This window comes from Megascapheus bottae, chromosome 2 (assembly GCF_031878675.1).
Source record: "Megascapheus bottae isolate mThoBot1 chromosome 2, mThoBot2.hap1, whole genome shotgun sequence".
Classification (NCBI taxonomy): domain Eukaryota; kingdom Metazoa; phylum Chordata; class Mammalia; order Rodentia; family Geomyidae; genus Megascapheus; species Megascapheus bottae.
In genome coordinates this window covers 82,297,384-82,318,137 of record NC_143510.1, presented here as the reverse complement: position 1 = coordinate 82,318,137, position 20,754 = coordinate 82,297,384, and the positions used below count along the sequence as shown (strand labels likewise).

General features: G+C 42.6%; 1 protein-coding gene and 1 non-coding gene across 2 annotated transcripts; one reads left to right on the top strand and one right to left on the bottom strand.

The window, feature by feature from the left end:
* The first annotated feature begins 436 nt into the window (after window positions 1-436).
* On the top strand, window positions 437-543 carry LOC150067419 (U6 spliceosomal RNA). Its single transcript, XR_016534695.1, has one exon. It is a non-coding gene; the product is annotated as a U6 spliceosomal RNA (small nuclear RNA).
* A 1,702-nt stretch (window positions 544-2,245) lies between these two features.
* Spic (Spi-C transcription factor) lies at window positions 2,246-13,095 on the bottom strand. The gene is made up of 6 exons (XM_090328498.1): window positions 13,045-13,095; window positions 9,857-9,939; window positions 9,281-9,401; window positions 8,088-8,209; window positions 6,943-7,045; window positions 2,246-4,297 (listed from the first exon to the last, which is right to left on the bottom strand). The coding sequence occupies exons 2-6, from the start codon at window positions 9,857-9,859 to the stop codon at window positions 3,870-3,872; spliced, it is 777 nt and encodes a 258-aa protein (XP_090184624.1). The 5' UTR covers window positions 9,860-9,939; window positions 13,045-13,095; the 3' UTR covers window positions 2,246-3,869.
* Between the last annotated feature and the right edge of the window lie 7,659 nt (window positions 13,096-20,754).

Sequence of the window (20,754 nt, the reverse complement as noted above, 5' to 3'; positions counted from 1 at the left end):
AAGCTCTATGACCCACAAAACAAAAACTATATTCAAGCACACTTCAATATTGTTTTTTCTTTTGGTGCCAGAATTGGTGTGTGAACTCACTGATCCTCTTGCTCAGTTTTTGTTTTGTTTTGTTGCTCAAGACTGGCATTCTACCTCTTGACCCATACTGTCCCATCGTGCTTTTTGATGGTTAATTGGAGGTAACAGACCCTTGGATTTGTCTGCCAGGCTGGCTTTGAACAGGGATCCTTAGATCTCTGTCTCCGGGGTAACTTGGATTATAGGCATAAACCACTAGTGCCTGGCTCGTGTTTCACTCTTCTTATCTGACAAGGTTATCCAATTTCTACCTGCAGCCCTTTTTCTTTTTTAATCCTATTCAACATTGGTGTCATAAAGCCTAGAGATTAAAGGAGATATTTTAGGATTAGTAAAAATCGGGCCTGAGCTTGCTTTGGCAGCACATACACGAAAATTGGAATGATACAGACAAGACTAGCATGGGCCCTGCACAAGGATAGCATGCAGATTCTAGAAGCATTCCATATTTTTATACGTAATATATATAATAAAAATAGTAATAAAAATTGGGGCCCAGGCCGAGGGTACCTGCCTCTAATCATAGCCCTCAGGAAGCTGCTGCAGGAGGATTGCAAATTGAAGGATTGTTCTGACTACATAGGAAAAAAGGTCTGGCTAAAGGAAAAATTTAAAAAGAAACTCTTAGGGTTGGGATTATGTTTTTCAGCTATCAATTCCTGTGACTAGGAGGGTGGGGTAGAGTGGAGGGGGGGGAGTGTGTTAGAATGATTACGAATTGAATTAGATGTATCTCTAAAATAAATACATAGGATTAAGATCTGCGATCACCATTTTGTTGTGCCCCTTCCCTAATTCAGCTACACTGTGGGTGTATGCTTGAATCACTTGAGACTTAACTTGTGGCTCATTTATTTGTAAATGATGACTTTATAAAATCAAATAGTGTATGCCACTGTAGTGGTAAAAAGGAAATTTCCTAGCAAACTGGCTAGTGTCTCTAAGTGCCAAGCCAAATGCTAACAATGCCTAAGCATAATTAGTGTTAAGTAATATGGCTCAAAAAGTCATGTGTAGCCCCCTTGGTGTGATGCCAAATTCACCAGGGATGAGAAAACCCAGGAGAGAGGGAAGTGGTGAGAGGGCCCAGAGAAGGAAGGGAGAAGAGGAATGTTCCAAGGAAGAAATGGCCCTTGACCAAGGGGGTTGCTGGTTGGTTAAGGATGTAACAAGACTAATGACAAAGATGTTTTTTTCCTCCAGATCTAGGGATCAAACACAAAGGCCGAGCTTTTTGTCCAGACAAAAATCAGAACTCATACACCCAGTTCCTTTCTTTATTGCTAATCTCTAGCCTTACCAGTCCCCTGGCTCCCTTTTCTCTCCTTTCTCCATTCCTCTCTCCACCACCTGTGCCCTCTCTACCTCCAACTGTACTCACTCCTTCAGGGGAAGAAAACAACCCTGGTTTCAAGGTTCTACCAAATGAGACAGCAGCTCCTCCTTGTGGTTAAATTCTAGGATAACGAAAGACATTAGCTCACTGCATCTACCCAAGGAAAACATAAAGAGTGCTGTTTTCAGTTAGGCATTGGTGGCTTATGCCTATAATCCTAGCTGCTCAGGAAACCTGAGATCTGAGGATCCTGATTTGAAGCCAGCCAGGGAAAGAGAATCTATGAGACTTGGTTAATGTCCAATTAACCAAGAAGCTGGAGATGGAGCTGTAGTTCAAGTGGTACCCTTGAAAAAACAAAGTCAGGGACAGCATCCAGGCCATAAGTTCAAGCCCCAGCACTAGCATAAAGAACTTTCACAAGTCTTTTTTCCTATGCCATCACCTCTTTCTAGCTCCCAGGATTACAGACCATGAGTGAAGGTACAGAAATAAAGACTCCACAAATAAAAAAAAAAAGAAAGAAAGACTCCATATTTTGAAGAAATTTTTATTTATGTGATAAATAATTGACATTTGTTTTATATAATGTGATAAACATTGTTTTATTTTGGGGTGGGGTAGGTTGATTTTTTTGCCAGTCTTGGGGGGCTCAGGGCCTGTGCACTGTCCTGGAGCTTTCTCAAGGGTTAAACCCTAAAACCTTACTGAAAAAGAACATAGGGGTAAAATTTCATGAAATTCAATGTGATCTCACAAGCAGAAGTAGCAAAAGCACAAATAAGCAAATGAAATTGCATTAAACAAAGACCTGCAAAGGAAATAAGTGAAGAACCAATGCAGACCAGGAGAAAACCATGGGTTGGATAAGGGGCTGATATAGAAAATAATCAAGAAGCTGGGTATTGGTGGCTCATGTCTATAAGCCTATCTACTCAGGAGGTTGACACCTGAAGATCACAGTTCAAAGCCAGCCCAGGCAGGCAAGTCCATGAGACTCTTACCTCCAATTGACCACTAGAAATAGAGCTGTGGCTCAAAGTGGTAAGAGTGCTAGCCTTGAGCAGAAGAGCTGAGAGACAGAGCTCAGCTCCTGAGTTCAAGCCCTACCACTGTCAAGAGAGGAAGGTAATCAAAATGTTCAAACTCTTGGGAACAAATACCCCTGTTTAAAAATGAGCAAAGAGTTTGAATTTTTCAAGACATAACTAATTGATAAATGAAGCCAACTGTGCACAGGGAAATAAATGCAGATTAAAACCTTGTACTATCAAGTTGACAAGCACTCAGAAGATAAGCAATGCTTGGAAGGTTTTTTGTTTTGGTGGGTCCTGGGGCTTGAACTCAAGCCTGGGGGCTGTCCCTGAGCCCTTCAGCTCAAAGCTATTGCCCTACCCCTGGGCCTGAGCTTTGTCCCTGGGCTCTTCAGCTCAAGGCTACTGTCCTACCCTTGCTCTTCCCCCACAGCCCCACTTCCCTTTTTGGGAGGTTGATTGGAGAAAAGAGTCTAAGAGTCTCAAGTCCTTTTATGCCCGGGCTGGCTTTGAACCTTGATCCTCAGATCTCAGCCTCCTGAGTAGCTAGGATTACAGGTGTGAGCCACCATGTCCGGCAATGCTCTTAAGTTTTTATAGCCAAGAATACATTGTCTGAACCCTTTTCTTTTTTCTCTTTTCTTTGCTCAGACTGCTGCTCTACCACTTGAGCCAAGCCTCCACTAGTTAATTGGAAATAAGAGCCTTATGGGTACATACCAGAGTGACTCTTTTTATCTGAGTATATGGTAGGAAATGCTTAAATTAATATATAAATCAAGGGCCAGGAGTTCGGCCTAGTGGTAGAGTGTTTGCCTAGCATACATGAAGACTCAGGTTCAATTCCTCGGTACCACATACATAGGAAAAGCCAGAAGTGGTGCTGAGGCTCAAATGGTAGAGCTCTAGCCTTGAGAAAGGCCAAGGACAGTGCTCAGGCCCTGAGTTCAAGCCCAGGACTGGCAAAAATATATATATATATATATATATATATAAAAATCAAATAATATAACGACATAATCTGGAAGTGCTTGCATGGAAGCAAAGATGGTCATTTCCTCTCTACTCCCAAATAAGGATTAGAACATTCTAAAGAACAGATTTATTGTCAAGACTTTCCCCAGGCTAGTATAGACTATATGAAAGATGGCTAAGGATTTGCATAACCTGGGAGCGAATGTGACACCAATGCAGTTATCAATGCTACTACTGCACTATTGGATTTTCTTTAGGAAATTACTTTTCTAAAAGAAGCACAATTTCTTGTTTATATTTTGAGCCATATTTCATTGAATTCTTGACATGGAACTGACAAATATGGAAGGTGGGCCGTGCTTGCTTCAAGGAAAACAATCCTGAAGTTCATAGCATTTTCTGATGTTGAGAGCCCAGAGAACGGCAGAATACGTTTAGCATACTGGGTAGTGGAGGTCCTGGTGATTGGCATAGGCAAAGTTGTAACTGGCATCCCAATGACTTGAACCGAGATATTTTTGATCTGGTTGGACACACTGTGAGTAGAAGAGCTCTTTCCCCAAGATATGAGGCGGCGAGAGTCTCTGGAGGATGAGATCATTGAATTGGTAGGTGAGTTTTCTCCGGATTTTGATGATTTCTCCCGTTGATGCATAATTCCTCAAGGCTCTGGCCATTTTCTGGTAAGTCATCATCTTCCTGTTGCCTTTCCTTTTCCCCCAAAGCTCAGCAAGTTTTTCTTTGTTTTTGGATATGAACTGAAAGATGCCTTTATTTTTATCAACCCACTGAATACAAGATGACATCTCAGGATTGCACAAGGATTCATAAAGGTATTCAAATAGTCTCAGCTTCTTCCTGCCTAAAGCACAGAAAAAGAAATCAAACCCACTGTGCTTGTAACCCAGACAACTTCCCTGACAAGGGTTTGAAGTATCTACATAGAATGAAAAGGGACTGGATTTCTGCCCTAAGACACTTCTGAGATCACTTTATAAGACTTCCTTAAAATAAAAAACCTATCAGGTTTCAACTGGACTTGTTTGTTCTGGAAATTATAAGTGTTCTGAATTCTCATTTGCTGTGACCATTTGGAATCTAGTACCTGGGGCTCCTTTGTCATGGGGTTTTCCATCAGAGTTAAACCTCAACCACCTGATTCCACAATATTCACAGAACAGAACTGAGCAAGAGTTCAGAGTTGGAAGGAGATGTATTCAAATGAGGGAAAGAATTATGAAGATACTTTTTAAAGCTGGAAAGTGGGATGCAAACAGAAGAAATTCAAGATAAAAGATGTCAATAATAGAGCTGCAAGATGTCTTGAAAACTAAAAATTCTAGCTTCTCAGGATATTGATAAATCAAAGAGTTATATGCATGCAATTACTCACGAAAAAGTTAGAAGTGGAGGTGGAGTGTCAGTCTTGAATGTATAAGCTAAGGAAGCCCTGAGGTCAAGCCCCAGTACTAGCACAAAAAAAATCATACCTTGCATACAACCCCAAAGATGTTTTCATGACATCAATTCAAGCCAGTGGCATAGTTGTTGTAATTTTGCTTACTGTTGTAAACTAATATCTAATCCTAGCACAGTTTTTAACTTTTAGGAATGCAGCCATTTATGTCTCAGAATACACAGGAAACTGCAGAAGTTTTCTGTGGAACTTTTCTCATTGTTGTTCATTGTGTTGTGGATCCCTTTGGCCTAACAAGAGAATTCATGAAAGCAGAGATGACAAACTATTTTGTGACTTCTGTATTATGCACAAATACTATGTTTCCTCAGATTCATCAGTAGCTAAAAATCTACATAACCAAATTCCTTTTTCCTCTGGAGAAAACAGAAGTTGATTCCCAAGCTGCTTTAAACCTCTAGGGCATAACGGTCCTCTGTCTATCGCCATTCATCCAGAAACCTCAAAGGTTTTTACAGATTAATCATTATTATTATCTTGATTTTATCCATTGAGAAATAAAAGGGACTTACCAAAAGAATTAAATCATGGATTGAAGTTACAGTACTAAACGAAGTTCCTCTGCCTCTCATGCTGAACCTTTTATGTGTTTGGAAGTTTTAAACAAATCTCTTTTAACAAGCGTGGAAATGTTAACAATGAAATCCCTTCTGTATAACTAATGGAAGATACTTTTTCCTGAAGTTTTTATTTTTTATAACAGGAGGCTAAGGGGCTGGAGTTTGACATGCTGGCAGAATGGTTGCCTAGCGTGCACAAAGCCTGGAGTTTGATTCCCTGGTACCACATGCATAGAAAAAGCCAGAAGTGGTGCTGTGGCTTAAGTGGTAGAGCTCCAGCCGTGAGAAAGCCCAAGGACAGTGCTCAGGCTGAATTCAAGCCCCAGGACTGGCTAAAGAAAAATTTAAGTAAATGATGAAAAATTAAAAAGCAAATGCCTCAGTGATACTCACTAGACACTATACTGAAACGAACTATACAATTTATGAGCGGGAATGGGAGGGAAAAGCTAGGAGGGAGCAAGAGAAGGGGTGATGTTATTGCCCAAAAAGAAAGACACTCAGAGTCCTGCAGGGTGGCTCACACCGGTAATCCCAGCTACTCAGATCTGAGGATGTCAGTTCAAAGTCAGCCCAGGCACTAGAGACTGTGAGATTCATCTCCAATTAATCACTAAAAGAGGGAAGTGGGGCGGTGGCTCCAGGGTAGGGTGGTAATCTTGAGTTGAAGAGCTCAGAGACAGGGCCCAGGAACAAAGTTCAAGCCCCCATCACACACACACACACACACACACACACACACACAAAGGATTCAGCCAGATATCAGTGGCTTATGCATGTTATCCTAGCTACTTAGAAGGCTAAGATCTGAGGATCACAGTTCAAAGCCAGCCCAGACAGGAAACTCCATGAGACTTTACTGAAGAACATACTACTCAGAAAAAGGCAGAGGTCTCACTATGGCGTAAGTGTTAGAGCGCTAGCAGAAAAGAGCTTGGGGACAGTCCAGCCCCACGGCGGGGGAAAGGGAGAAGAAATTCTTATCTCACTTACGAAACTGTAATCCCTCTGTATATCAACTTTATAATAACAATTTTAAAATTGCTAAACTAATCACCTTTTTATAACTGAAGTACCCACTTTTTGAGACAGGGGTCTCACTATGTAGCCCAGGCTATTTTCCAACTCAAAATCTTCCTGCCTCAGCTGGGATTCTTTCTCCTAACAGTGTGGTTACGGATACATATTGCATTAATTTTTTAAAATACAGATCTATTTGATTTAAATGACACCTTGTGGCTTCACGATTTCTTGATGAATAATAGAAAATCTCACCCAGGATGAATGGCTTGGACCAATTATGCAATCATTTCTTTTTGACAGGGTCTCATTATTTTATTTTCTGGAATGCTGCATGGGACCACAATTGCAAATACGGAATTCCAAACTCAATATAAAATCTATGTAAGCTTCTATTTGGCAATAAGATCTGATTGTTTTAGCTATAGAAGGAGGAATAGACCAACATACCTTTCCCTCGTTTTTGCTGGCAAAGAACAGGTGGCGTCAACGTGCTTTCGGTTATGTCCTGCAGTGATGGATAAATATTACCTTCAAAGACAGCGGCATTGTCCTGTGTTAAGAGCAGGATGTTAAGTGGGGGCCTTTCCTATGGATTCCATTGGACAGCTAAAGTCAAATGGCAAGAGCAATGAGTGCTAAATATCTATCTCCCCAATTCTTCCTTCCTCTTCCCTCTCTCCCCCTCCCCCTCCCTCGCCCCATGTGTACTAGTGCTGGGGTTTGAATTCAGGGACTGAGTACTGTCCCTGAGATTTTTTGCTCAGTGGTAGCACTTTACTGCTTGAGCCACAGCTCCATTTCCAGCTTTTTCTTTTCTTTCCTTTTTATTTTTGGTCTTAGATGTAGGTAAGAGTCTCATGAACTTCCCAGGCTGGCTTTAAATCCTGATCCTCAGATCTCAGCCTCCTAACGGCTGAGTAGCTAGGATGATAGGTCTGAGCCAGCTGCATCCAGCTGTTTTTGTTTTTTGCATTTTTTGTTGTATTTTTTTTGTAGGTCATGGAACTTGAACTCTGGGCCTAGGCACTGGCACTGAGTTCTTCAGATCAAGGCTAGCACCCTACCCCTTGAGCCACAGCACTACTTCCAGTTTTCTGGAGGTCAACTGGAGATAAGAGTCTCACCGACTTTCCTGCCCAGGCTGCCTTTGAACTTCAATCCTCAGATCTCAGCCTCCTAAGGAGCTAGGATTATAGGTGTGAGCCACTGAGCCCAGCTTGCCAGCTTGTATTGTTAATCAGAGATCTCATGGACTCTGCCCATGCTGGCTTTAAACCACCATATCGTATCTCAGGAGAGATAGCACTCAGGACAATATATTAATACCAGACCAATGCAAGAGAGCAGCAAGGAAAGGAAGGTAAACTTTAGCTTTATGAGGAATTCTCCTCTCTATATGAGGGAGATATTTTCCTTAGCTGCCCCTCCCCCTATGCTCAACAATGGTTTGGATTTTTTTGAAGGCTTGCCTTTTGGGTTTTTTTTTTTTTTTTTGCCTTTTTTTTAACAAGGGTGGTCTCTTAGCTGGGGCTCGGCCAGCACACACAGGAAGTGTGCTGTCCCTGAGGGGTGCTCTCTTGGGAAATACTCACGATGACAGTTCTCCAGTTGTGGCCAAACTCCTCTGTGGGTGATATTGCAGGCAATCCGAAGCAGTTGGAGTATCCTCTGATTTGAGGATAGTGGTCATGCAGAGGCTGGTAACATTTTTGATCTAATTAAAGAATATAAATGAAAACCCAAGTGATCATTTGTGTGTACACACATGCATACATGCATATGGAAGTAGCCCCAGCATACAACACAAAAACTTGACTATTATTTAAATGCCCTATCATACGTTCACTAGTTTATATCTACCTATGTTGTTTACCCAATTATTTAATATTATAAAGAACCTTTCATAAGTCCATTCCCTTTTAGCTCCTTGTAGCCTGTCATACCATAATTTCTTTTCTCTAAAATAGGCTGGGCACTAGTGTCTCATACCTGGAATCTGTCCAGACTAGGTATCTGATTCTGGTATTCTTTAATCCTTTTTTCTGGTTTAGTGGTAGAGTGCTTGCCTAGCAAGCATGAATCCCTGTGTTCATTTCCTCACTACCATATGAGCAGAAAAGGCTGGAAAGGGCTCGGTGCCAAGTGGTAGAAAGCTAGCCTTGAGCAAAAGAAGTACAGGGACTTCCCAGGTCCTAATTCAAGCCCCAGGACCAGCAAAACATAAATAAATGAAATAAAGTAATCCTTTTTCCTGAAATTTCAACCCAGGGCCTTATACATGATCGACAACCCCCCCCCCTTTTTTTTGGCCAGTCCTGGGGCTTAAACTCAGGGCCTGGGCACTAGTCCTTGGGCTTTCTCAAGGCTAGTGTAGTGCTCTATCACGTGAGCCACAGCACCCCTTCCAGCTTTTTCTATGTATGGTACTGAGGAATCCAACCCAGGGCTTCGTGCATGCTAGGCAAACACACTATCACTAAGGCCATACTCCCGGCCTAGACAGCTGTTTTGCTACTAACGTTGATACCTCAGCCTGTAACCTGTCATTATTATTGTCATCTCTTTTTAGCCTTTCTCTTTTTTAGGGGGATGAGTGGAAGAGGGATGGGTGGGCCAGATCTTACTATGTGATGGTCAAGGCTGGCCTCAAACTCATGATCATCATTTCTCAGCTCCCTAGTTGCTGGGACGGCTGTTAGAATAAGACTACTCTTAGTCTTACAGGAGCATGTGACCAGCCAGCCTGCTGACATGGTGTACCAGCAAAAGGCTGTCATTGATTTACCTTTATCGGAGGAGGGCTGGAGATCCTCCATTGAATGTTGTCTCAGTATGTCAATAGCATCTTCAAATTTTTGACCCAGGTTGTCTTGCTCAAGACAAACGTGTTGGAACATGCCAGAGCACTGAAATTATGAAATAGTCAATGACAGTTTGAGTACCATAGTACTGGGCAGTCAGAAGTATCAAGCCATATTCCTGATGTCTATTCACTGAGATGCCAATAGCTGCTACCAGTGAGGAGAATCAAAAATGTCTTTGCTGAGTGGGCAGAGTCTCATGCCTGTAATCCTAGCTATTCAGGAGGCTGAGATTTGAGGATTGCAGTTCAAAGCCAGCCCGGGCACTAAAGTCTATGAGACTGATTGATCTCAAAAGACTACTAGAAAATGGGAGGTGGCACTATGGTGGTAGCCGTGAGCTGTGAGCTGAAGAGCTCAGAGACAATGCCCATGCCCAGAGTTCAAGCCCCAGGACCAACCAAAAGACAAACAAAAAAACTGAAAACTTACAGATCCCTAATTTGATCTAAATATTTTGCTTATTTCAAATGGAGGGAAAGATTTCAAATGTAACTTACCATGCTTCACAAATGAGTGATCTGAAGTTTGGTGGTTAGGAAGTAATCCAGTGGGCACTAGACCCAGAGCTTGACCACTAACACTGCAGGGGGGGAAGACAAACCGACAATTCTGAAAAGGTTCAACACTTACAAAATTATACAACAATAGCTGGGAGCCTGGGAGCCTAGCGCTAGAGTGCTTGCCTAGCATGCACGAAGACCTGGGTACAATTCCTTGGGACCACATCCACAAAGTGGTGCTGTGGCTCAAGTGGTAGAACCCATTAGCCTTGAGAAAGCCTAAGCACATGGGCTGGAGTTTGGCCTAGTGGTAGAGTGCTTGTCTAGCATGCATTGAAGACAGGGGTTGAATTCCTCGGTACCACACACGTAGAGAAAAGCCAGAAGTGGTACTGTGGCTTGGTGATAGAGCTCTAGCCTTGAAAAGGCCCAAGGACAGTGCTTAGGCCCTGAGTCCAAGCCCCAGGACTGGCCAAAAAGAGAGCAGGGGCGGGGCGGGGGGGGGGGGGGGGGGCAAGTGACTTGCTTTTAATTTATTATGTGAAGACTTTTCCTTTTTAATAAAAATAGGGGGGGGGGAAGCTCTTAAGAAAAACCAATAGTGAGTTTTGCTTGTTTGTTGTTTTAGGCCGTACTAGGAATTGAATGTAGGGCCTCTGTGCACTAGTCAGACATTCTTCATTTCACTGGCTACATTAACACCCAACTAGGAACCTCTTAAAAAAAACAAACTCCTTGCCTTCTGAGAATCTGGCGAAACACAAATTTACAGCCTGGCACCAGTGGCTCATACTTGTCATCCAAACTACTCAGAAAGCTCAGATCTGAGAATTACCATTTGAAGCCCACTGGGGCAGAAAAGTCTTTGAGGTTCATATCTCCAATTAACTACCAAAAATCCAGAAGTGGAGCTAAGGCTCAAGTGCTAGTTTTGAGCCTAAAATCTAAGGCCCAGGCCCTGAATTCAAATCCCAGGTCATGGACACACATGCACACATGCACACACACACACACACAATTTACACTGCAAGTCAAATTTAGGTGACACTGTGGCTCAAGTGGTAGAGTGTTAGCCTTGAGCAAAAGAAGCTCAGGACAGTATTCCTGGCCCTGAGGTCAAACTCCAGGACTGGAAACAAAGCAAAAGAAGTAAAATTTAGCCAATGAAGCCAATTGGTGCTCTCTCCTTAAGCCTAGGATTAGAGCTCTAGATTGTAATCATATCTGATCTTTCCCTTTAATAACGATCACACAAAGGCCAGCAGCTGAACACTTAAATTTCTCTATTAAATGACAGAACACCAAAGCCACAGAGCAAGAAGAATGAGGAGTGGTGTAAGAGTCCAGCAACTGATTCCCATTCCATTTAACATTTGCAGCCTCTTCAGTACGCGTACTTAGCATTTGTCCCACAACCATTGAGCTTGCTCGTTCAGTATTGAATACAACGAAATGATGCAATAGAATCACAATACATCATCTCCAGTGTCATTTCCAAGAAAAAAATGAGTAAAAAAATTCCTAAAACAGTTTCTACTATGATGGCAATTAATGAATAGTCAGTCATGCATTGCTTTTGTTTCTTAAAGCACACTCAATGGTTCATGCCTGTAATCTTAGCTACTCAAGAGGTTGGTATCTGAGTATCACACTGCTAAATTAACCTGGGGGGACAAATCCAAGAAATTCTTACTAAGGATCAAAATGCCAGAAGTGAAGGTGGGTCAAGTGGTAAAGCACCATCCTTGAGCAAAAAAGCAAAGGCAGGTGTCAACAATTCATGCCTATAATCCTTAACTACTCAGGAGGCAGAGATAGAAGAATCAGGCTCAAGCCAGCCCACCCAGGAAAATGCATGAGACCCTTATCTTCAATTGAGTACCACAAAAAGCCATAAGTAGAACTGTGGCTCAAGTTGTAGGTACTAGCCTAAAGAAATGCTCAGTGACACAGATGAAGCCCCAGGACTGGCACAAAAAAAAAAGCTAAGGCAAGAACAGGAGACCCTGGGTTCAAGCCCCAATACCAGCAAAAACAAAACAGAAAACAAAAAAACCCTCTGCACTTAAAGATTTTTAGTTAGTTAGGCCTTGACTCTTGACAGCGGCATGTCATTTGAATAAATAAACTTACTTACAATAATAAAAAACTGTTTTGTCTTTTTGTCTAAAACATTTATAAGCAGCATGACTCATAAAAGTAGCAAACTCAAAGGGAAGGAAAATAAGCAAACACTGACAACATTATCAATCATTTATTTCAGTGGCTATTTCTTGTAAGTGAACAGGCAGAAAAATGATAGCTTAAGAAATAACCTTTCGGGGCCGGGAGTTTTGCCTAGTGGGTGAGTGCTTGCTTAGCATGCACGAAGAACCGGGTTCAATTCCTCGGTACCACATACAAGAAAAAAGGCGAAAATGGTGCTGAGGCTCAAGTGGTAAAGCTCTAGCCTTGAGAAAGTCCAAAGACAGTGCTCAGGCCCTGAGCTCAAGCCCAGACAGGCAAAAAGAAAAAAAAAGAAATAACCTGGGCAAGGCCAGGAGTTTTGCCTAGTGGTTGAGTGCTTGCCTAGCAAGCACAAAGTCCTAGGGTCAATTCCTCAGTACCACATATACATAGAAAAAGGCAGAAATGGTGCTGTGGCTCAAATGGTAGAGCTCTAGCCTTGAGAAAGTCCAAGGACAGTGCTCAGGCCCTGAGATCAAGCCCAGGACTGGCAAAAAATAAAAAATAAAAAAGAAAGAAAGAAAAAAAGAAAGCAAGCAAGCAAGCAAGCAAGCAAGCAAAAAAGGAATAGCCAAGAAGTAGTGCTGTGGCGCAAGTGGTAAAGCACTAGTCTTGAGCTGAAGAGCTCGGGGACAATTCCTAAGCCCAGAGTTTAAGCCCCATGACCAACAAAAAAATAATACTTTGGGCCAGGAACATGGCTAGTGGTAGAGTGCTTGCCTAGCATGCAGGAAGTTTTGGGTTCAATTCCTAAGTGCAACATACACAGAAAAAGCCAGAAGTGGTGCTGTGGCTCAAGTGGTAGAGTGCCAGCCTTGAGAAAGACCAAGGACAATGCTCAGGCCCTAAGTTCAAGCCCCAGGACAGGCAAAAAAAAAAAAAAAAAAAGAACCATTCAGGCAAAGGGAGAGAAGTGAGCAGTAACAAAGGGTTTTGAAAAACATCAAGTGAACACTTACCAGGAAGCCACTCCAAAGGTGTTGCATTAATAACAGAACAGTGAAAACACAACTATCAAGACAACCTGGCAATGTTGCATTAAGTAGCTGTTTTTAAGGAAGTGCTACCAAGGGGATTTTTCTTAAAAGATACATTGCCTTCGCAATTTCCAGTTCAGAATGTGTCCGATAGACACCAGGGGCTAGTATTTTGAAGAGGCACAGGGTTTTACATCTTCTCGGCCAAAGGCATCAGAAGCAAAGTCTTGAAATCCCCCCACCCCTCTACCCCACGTACACACCCATACCCATACTCCACACTACGTCTCTAACCTACCAAAATATCTCTGGCACACTCTTCATTTTTCTCACCCTTGTGTCTCCCAGTCCTGAGCTCTTGTCTTGCTTGTCATTGTCTGACGTGTTGAATGAGCCCCGTCATAGCCTTCCCAAGTCAGTCTCTACTTCCAAGCCTCTCTTTCCAGCTGGCCAACCACTGGTAGTCTTCCCTAGAGATCTTAAAGACCCAGAGCCCTAGACTTGAAGCTCTTTCAAGTCTTTCTTCCCATCCAGAGAGAACTAGCTCTAGTGTCTTCTCTCTACACCAGAATGCACCAGAAGCTGTTTAACAGTTTAAAAACAACACCATTTTGCTTTAAAGCTACTCTATTTGCTTAGCAGCTTCAGCTGTCTTACTTAACCTGAATGGTTTGTTTGGAATGCTTCTGATGAAAATTCCAAGATGCTCACTCACCTATACCCCATTCTCAGGACCCAAGCCCACCCCCTTCACCATTCCCAATTACCTGATTACCCAGGTTGAAAGTTGGCTCTCTCTGCACGACCTCCTCAGCTAAAAGACTTGGGCACCAACCTCATCCCATAGCAACCGCCCATTTCAATACCACCCTATCCAATCAGCAACCTTTATCTTAATACCTTTACTTGTAGCCAGGGGGTAAAAATACCACCCTAGAGGCTTTGTTAAATTTATGGGTGGGGAAAATAAAGAGCACATGTGACTTTTTTTTTTTTAGTAGTCTTGGATTTTGTGCTTTGCATTTGTTGGAATTGGACCACACCTTCTGATAGTGGCCAATTGTAGGTCAAATCACTTTTCATAGCCAATTTGTTATGCAAATATAAAACCCTCAACCCTCTTCTGAAATGTAGATATTGCTGTTAGAAGTATAAACCCTTCAGGGCTGAGCTGTGTTAATGGACTTTTTTTTTTCACTGCCTGATTCTCTTGTTTTTGTTGATCATGATGCTGGTTTGGTGTCAATCCTGGGGCTTGAACTTGGGGCCTGGCCGTTGCTCCTGTATTTGTTTTTTTTTATGGCTAGCACTCTACCCTTTGAGCCATAGCTCTACTACCAACTTTTTGGGTGCTTACTTTGAGTTTTCTGCCCAAGATGATTGTGAATTGTGACCTTTATATCTCAACCTCACAAGTAGCTTGGATAACAGGCATTAAGCTACTGGCATCTGACTTGATTTTTTTTTTTAATACATCAGTTCCAGTGTCTATATCCTTTTGGAGATACCTGGTTTTAGTTGCTTTATTTATTTAATAAATATATCTTCCTAAACTCTAAGACACATGACAGTGTCTTAGAGCCACACTGTGGAACAAATTCTAGTGCAAGATGATTTGTTTGAAAGTAAATAAATAATAAGCACATCAGCCAGGTGTGGTGGTTTTCCCTATAATCCCAGCTACTTGGGATTCAAACTTCAGTCCTCAAAGCTAGAACCCTAGGTAATAGAAGTAGTTATTATAGGTATGATTGTATATAAATATATATTAGAGGGGCCGGGAGCGTGGTCTAGCAGTAAAGTGCTCGCCTAGCATGCACCAAGCCCTGGGTTCGATTCCTCAGTACCACATACACAGAAAAAGCCAGAAGTGGTGCTGTGGCTCAAGTGGTAGAGTGCTAGCCTTGAGAAAAAAAAGCCTAAGGACAGTGCTCAGGTCCTGAGCTCAAGCCCCAGGACTGGCAATATATATATATGTGCATGTATGTGTATACATATATGTATGAGCACACATATGTATGTATATACATATATGTGTGTATGTATATGCGCATATATGCGTATATGTATATACATATATAAGGGTAATTTTTAGCCTGAGTTTATGACAGAAAAATGTTTAAATCCATAAATAAATCAAGTCTTCTCTCTCTCTCTCTCTCTCACACACACACACACACACACACACACACACACACAGCAACAACCTAGCAGTACCCACACAGAAATAACTGTGCTTGAAAAAAACAATGCAATATATGTTGAAAAACAATATGAACTCAGAAAGATGATGGCACTGGTGGCTTACTCCTATAATCCTACCTATTCCAGAGGCTGAGATCTGAGATTCATGGTTTCAAAGCCAGCCTAGGTAGGAAAGTCTGTGACATGCTTAGCTTCAATTAACTACCCCAAAAGCCAGAAGTAGAGCTGGAGTTCAAATGGCTGGGCTCTGGATTTGAGCAAAAAATTCAAGGACAGGACTAGCATGTGGGAGTGCAGGGAAAGAGAGAAAAAGAGAGAGAGAGAGGGAGGGAGAGAGAGAGAGTGTTAAGCTAGAGGATTGTCTTGTACAGTACATGACAAAGGAAGTCTGTGGGAAGAGAAGAATTCTGCTTATTCAAGGCACAGAATTTTCAAAAAGGGGGGATGGCTGTGGGATAATTATCTTGGGAGTAAGAAGCAACATTAGAGAAACGGGCAGGATGTATTTTAACTTATAGATGAGGTTTCAACTCAATTATGTCCAAAAGTTACCTACAATGTGGATGACATGCATTAACTCAAAGATTTCCATATTTTTCCCTAATATCCACTTAGTAGATGTGAGCTTGACTAGATCCTGATTTGGCCCATCCTAGTTCATATCCATCCTCTGAGAGTCTTGCACCTTCAGTCAGTGTCGAGGGAAACAGACCGAGATGCTCAGACTGAGCGCAGCCCCATAGCACCCTGCTGTGGCTGTCACGTGCTTTAGAAATGAATGGAAGAGAACTTTTCCCAAGAGGTGTGTCCAAAGCTTTATTGTGCAAGATGTTACTAGGGACCCCCCCTCAAGAAATTAAGTGGAAGTCCAAATTGCCACTTGAAACTTCTTTAGTAAACCAGGTCTAGATGCAAAAAGAGAAAGGTATGCGGATGATCTCGCCTATAATTCTAGCTGCTTAGGAGGTGGAGATCTGAGAACCACAATTTGCAGTTAGCCCATGCAGGAAAGGCTATGAGACTCTTATCCCCAACACTCCCTCAAAAAAATTTCTCAGGGACAGTGCCCAGAGAGAGAGACAGAGACAGAGAGACAGAGAGAGAGGATAGAAAAGAGAAGAGGGGAGGGGAGGGGAAGAGAAGGGAAGGGAGGGGTGGGGAGGGAAAAGGTGGGGAGGGTTGAAGAACTGCTCTGGTGCTCCATGGGGCTGATAGGTGGAGGGGTTTTTAACAGCTTAAAAAGAGGACATAGTTTTCCTTTTTACCATTTTAGAGGTTGAAGCTTCCGTAAGAATCTGACCAACACGGAGAGTTCTTTTAAGACATTTTTTTTTTTAATGATAGAAGTCTTTGAGTCCATTGGGCACCCAGGGGCGTTATCCTAGCTACTCAAGAAGGCTGCGATCTGAGGACCGAGGTTCCAAGCCAGCCCAGGTGGACCAATCAGAAAGACTTTGACATCCCATTAGCAAAAGCTGTAAGGAAGGTGTGGCTCAAGTAGTATAGTGCCAGCCTGAAGTGGAAAAACCTAAGCCAGAGAATACAGGCCTAGAGATCAACATTTATAACAACAAAGACTGGACGCTGCTAGGTTGCGCAGTCTTTCACCATAGAAGCGGGGAAGCCTCCCTATGGAAGCAAGGTATTAGACAAGGTTGGGCACTCTTTTAGGCAATCCCTTACAACAGGAAGAGAGGCTCCTAGTTTAGAAGCTCTTGCCATGCAGTTTAGGTCTGATTGCCGCTGAGGCAGGCTTGCACACACCAACAAGCGTGGGCACACTCCTGCAGCGTCTTTTGGTAGGGAGGAGGGTTCGAGGACATCCATGTCACTCACAAATTCAGAAGTGAGCTGAGTTTAAAACAAAAAAATCTAGCTGGCTCATATCTATAATCCTAGCTACTCAGGAGGCTGAGATCTGAGGATAGCAGGTTCAAAGCCAGCCCAGGCACCTAAGTCCATGAGACTCTTATCTCCTATGAACTACCAGAAAACCAGAAGTGGTGCTGTAGCTCAAGGGGTAGGACAGTAGCCACAAGTTGAAGAGCTCAGGGACAGCACCCAGGCCCAGAGTTCAAGCCCCATGACCTACCAAAAGAAAGAAAGAAAACAAAAATCTAAGTGCTGTGCAGATCCCAGTTGACAGTCTCCTTTTGCAGAAGTTCATTGTCCTCAGTGGCAACTGAGATTATTTTAGAAAATCTTAAGCAACAGATGTTCTAGTGTGTCTAAATCATATGGTGCCAAAGCTTCAGGTGGAAGATTGCATTTTCTGAGAATAGGGAACTACCAACACCAGGAAAAGAGAGACTAAGTTCAACCCAGATTTAGTCATTGCAATTTCCTTTGAAGTAATTCTATTGTTTATGACATTACAGAGAAAACATTCTTCATCTTGGCGGAATCTATTTAGAAAACAAATAGTGAGCATACTGTTTGTATGGAGAAAGTGCTAGGAATTGTAAGTGCCACAAATTGTAAGGAGAGCTGGGCACAGTGGCTCATGCCTGTAATCCTAGCTACTCAACTGACTGAGGATCGAGGTTCAAAGACAGCCCAGGCACTAAAGTCCATGAGACTCCAATTAACCACTAGAAAACTCAAAGTGATGCTGAGACTCAAGTGGTAGAGCTCTAGCCTTGAGAAAGCCCAAGGACAGTTGCTCAGGCCCTGAGTTCAATCCCCAGGACTGGCAAAAAAAAAAAAAAGGCACTGAGACCCTTACCTCCAATTAATCACCAGAAAACCAGAAGTGGCACTGTGGCTCAGGGCATAGGGTGGTAGCCTTGAGCTGAAGAGCTGAGGGACAACGCCCAGGCCCAGAGTTCAAGTCCCATGACCGACAAAAAAAATTATTATTTGATTATTTGTAATAGATTATTCTTGGAAGTTATTTGCCTTCATTCTTTGAAGTTCATTGAGGATTTCTGTGGCCTGGCCTGGGTGAGAACTGTGTACTGTTGCAACTAGACTATCTGTCCTTTGCACTAGTTGTGCATAATGGCTGATAAACGCCATTTAGACCTAATTGATAATAGTCAATTATCTCATATCCAGAGGCGCTTTTTTTGTATGTCTGCATATTCCATTCCCTTTTCTTTTTCTTCAAGGCTAGTGCTCTACCACTTGAGCCACAGTACCACTTCCAGCTTTTTCTGTGTATATGGTACCAAGGCATCAAACCCAGGGCTTCATGAATGCTAGGGGAGCACTCTACCACTAGGCCACACTCCCGGCCCTCCCTTTTCTTTTCTAATCATTTTTGCACATATTTTGAAACTATTATTAGGTGCTTACTCACTTTTATTGGTCAATTGAACCTTTAATCCTTATAAAATTTGTCTTTAACCCGGGCACAGTGGCTCATGCCTGTAATCCTAGCTACTCAGGAGGCTGAGATCTGAGGATCCCAGTTCAAAGCCAGCTGGGGCACTAAAATCTATGAGACTCTTATCTCCAGTTAACCACTAGAAGATGGGAAGTTGCACTGTGGCTCAAGGGGGTAGCCTTGAGGTGAAAAGCTCAGGGACAGTGTTCAGGCCCAGAGTTCAAGCCCCATGACTGACCAAAAAAAATGTGTTCACAGCCTTTCTCCATGTTTGAAGTCCTCTTTTTTTTTTTTTTTCCACCAGTTCTATGGTTTGAACCCAGGGCCTGGGCACTCCCCTTAAGCTTTCTCAAAGCTAGCACTCTGCCCTTGAGTCATAGCAGAACGTCTGGCTTTTTCTGTGTATGTGGTACTGAGGAATTGAACCCAGGACTTCGTGTATTCCACATAAACACTTTACTACTAGGTCACACTCCAGGCCCCTCAACAGATTTTTTTTTTTTACAGATTTTCTTTCTTCCTATTCTTTCTTTCCTATTATTATTATTTTTTTTGGTGGGGGAGGCGGTTGTCAGTCCTGAGGCTTGAACTCTGGGTCTGGGCACTGTCCCTGAGCATTTCAGCTCAAGGCTAGTGCTCTAGCACTTTGAGCCACAGTGCCCCTTCTGGTTTTCTGGTGGTTAATTGGAGATAAGAGTCTCTGGGATTTTCATGCCTAAGCTGGATTTGAACAGTGATCCTCAGATCTCAGTCTCCTGAATAACTAGGATTAACAGATGTGAGTCTTGAGTGCCCAGTGGCTTGAGAGTCTTGAACTCAAGGCCTGGGTGCTGTCTCTGAACTTCTTTTACACAGGGCTAGTGCTCTAGCACTTGATCCGTACCTTTACTTCAGCTTTTTTGAGAATTCAGTGGAGATAGGACTCTTGCCAACATTCTTGCCTAGGTTGGCTACAAACTGAGACCCGCATATCTCGGCCTTCTGCGTAATTAGGATTATAGTCCTGCTGAGGTTTTTTTCCCTATCTACTTTAAATATCTCTGCCTTTGAGTGAGCTACTTAGTCCAAATTAGAAATTACAGATTAGTTAAGCTTAAATCTACCACCTTACTGTTTATTTTCTAATTGTGTCATTTCTTGGTTTTCTTTACTTTTTTCCTCTACTATTGAATGACACCTCAGCCCTCCAGTCTGAGCTGTTTCTGTATAATGGGGTGACCTTGTGTTAACTTTTGTCACTGGTTTACTTCTATATCACAGCCGGGTATTTAAGCTTCTTATATTATAAAGTAGATTTGTCATGTCTGAGTTCTAATTTTTCTCCTCTTTTTTTTGTTCAAGACCAGGACTTGAACTTAGTATCTGACATGTTTGCTCATTGGCTGGCATTTTACCACCTAAATCATGCTCATTGAATCCTGACCCTTTCTCCCAGTGGCAAGTATGACTGCACCCCTCTGAGCTGTGTAAGCTTGAGCAAATAACTTCACCTCTGTTCCTCCTCTGTATGTTGTACATTGTATAGTGGTTTTACTTACACATGGAGTCAGTTCTGGCATCTAACCAACATCCACCAAATGTTTGTTCTTGCTTTAGAACTCTTTTTACTTTGTTGCTGAGAAAACAGACTCCGGGAAATGAAGTAACAAAAAGAAGGTCTCATAACTAGTGATAGAGGTTTTCAAACCAGTTCTATTTGGTTCTAGAAAACTCCAACAGACTTTGTCTCCTTATCTATGGAATCTGACTGAGAAGATAACAGGCTGTCATAGGGTTTAAGAGGCTGTATTGAGATAGTTCACTGGAGAATGGAAACCTTGAATGGGAACCTCTGACTTCGTCTGAGACCTCCAACCTGGCTCGCAAGTGGTAAAATCAGAACTCAAACCCAGTGTTGTTTCCCTTTACAATGACTGCTCGTTGTGCAAATATTCGTCTGGTTTTGAAACAGGCTCTTGCTTTTGCTAAGGCCTCCCACTTTTGTTCAGGCCACCCACACTTCCCTGCCTAGCTGAGATGTCTGCCCTGGGGCTTGAACTGAGGGCCTAAACGTTGTCCTTGGGCTTTCTCAAGGCTAGAGCTCTACCACTTGAGTCACAGTACCACTTCTGGCTTTTTTTCTATGTATGTGGTACCGAGGAATCAAACCTCAGTGTTTG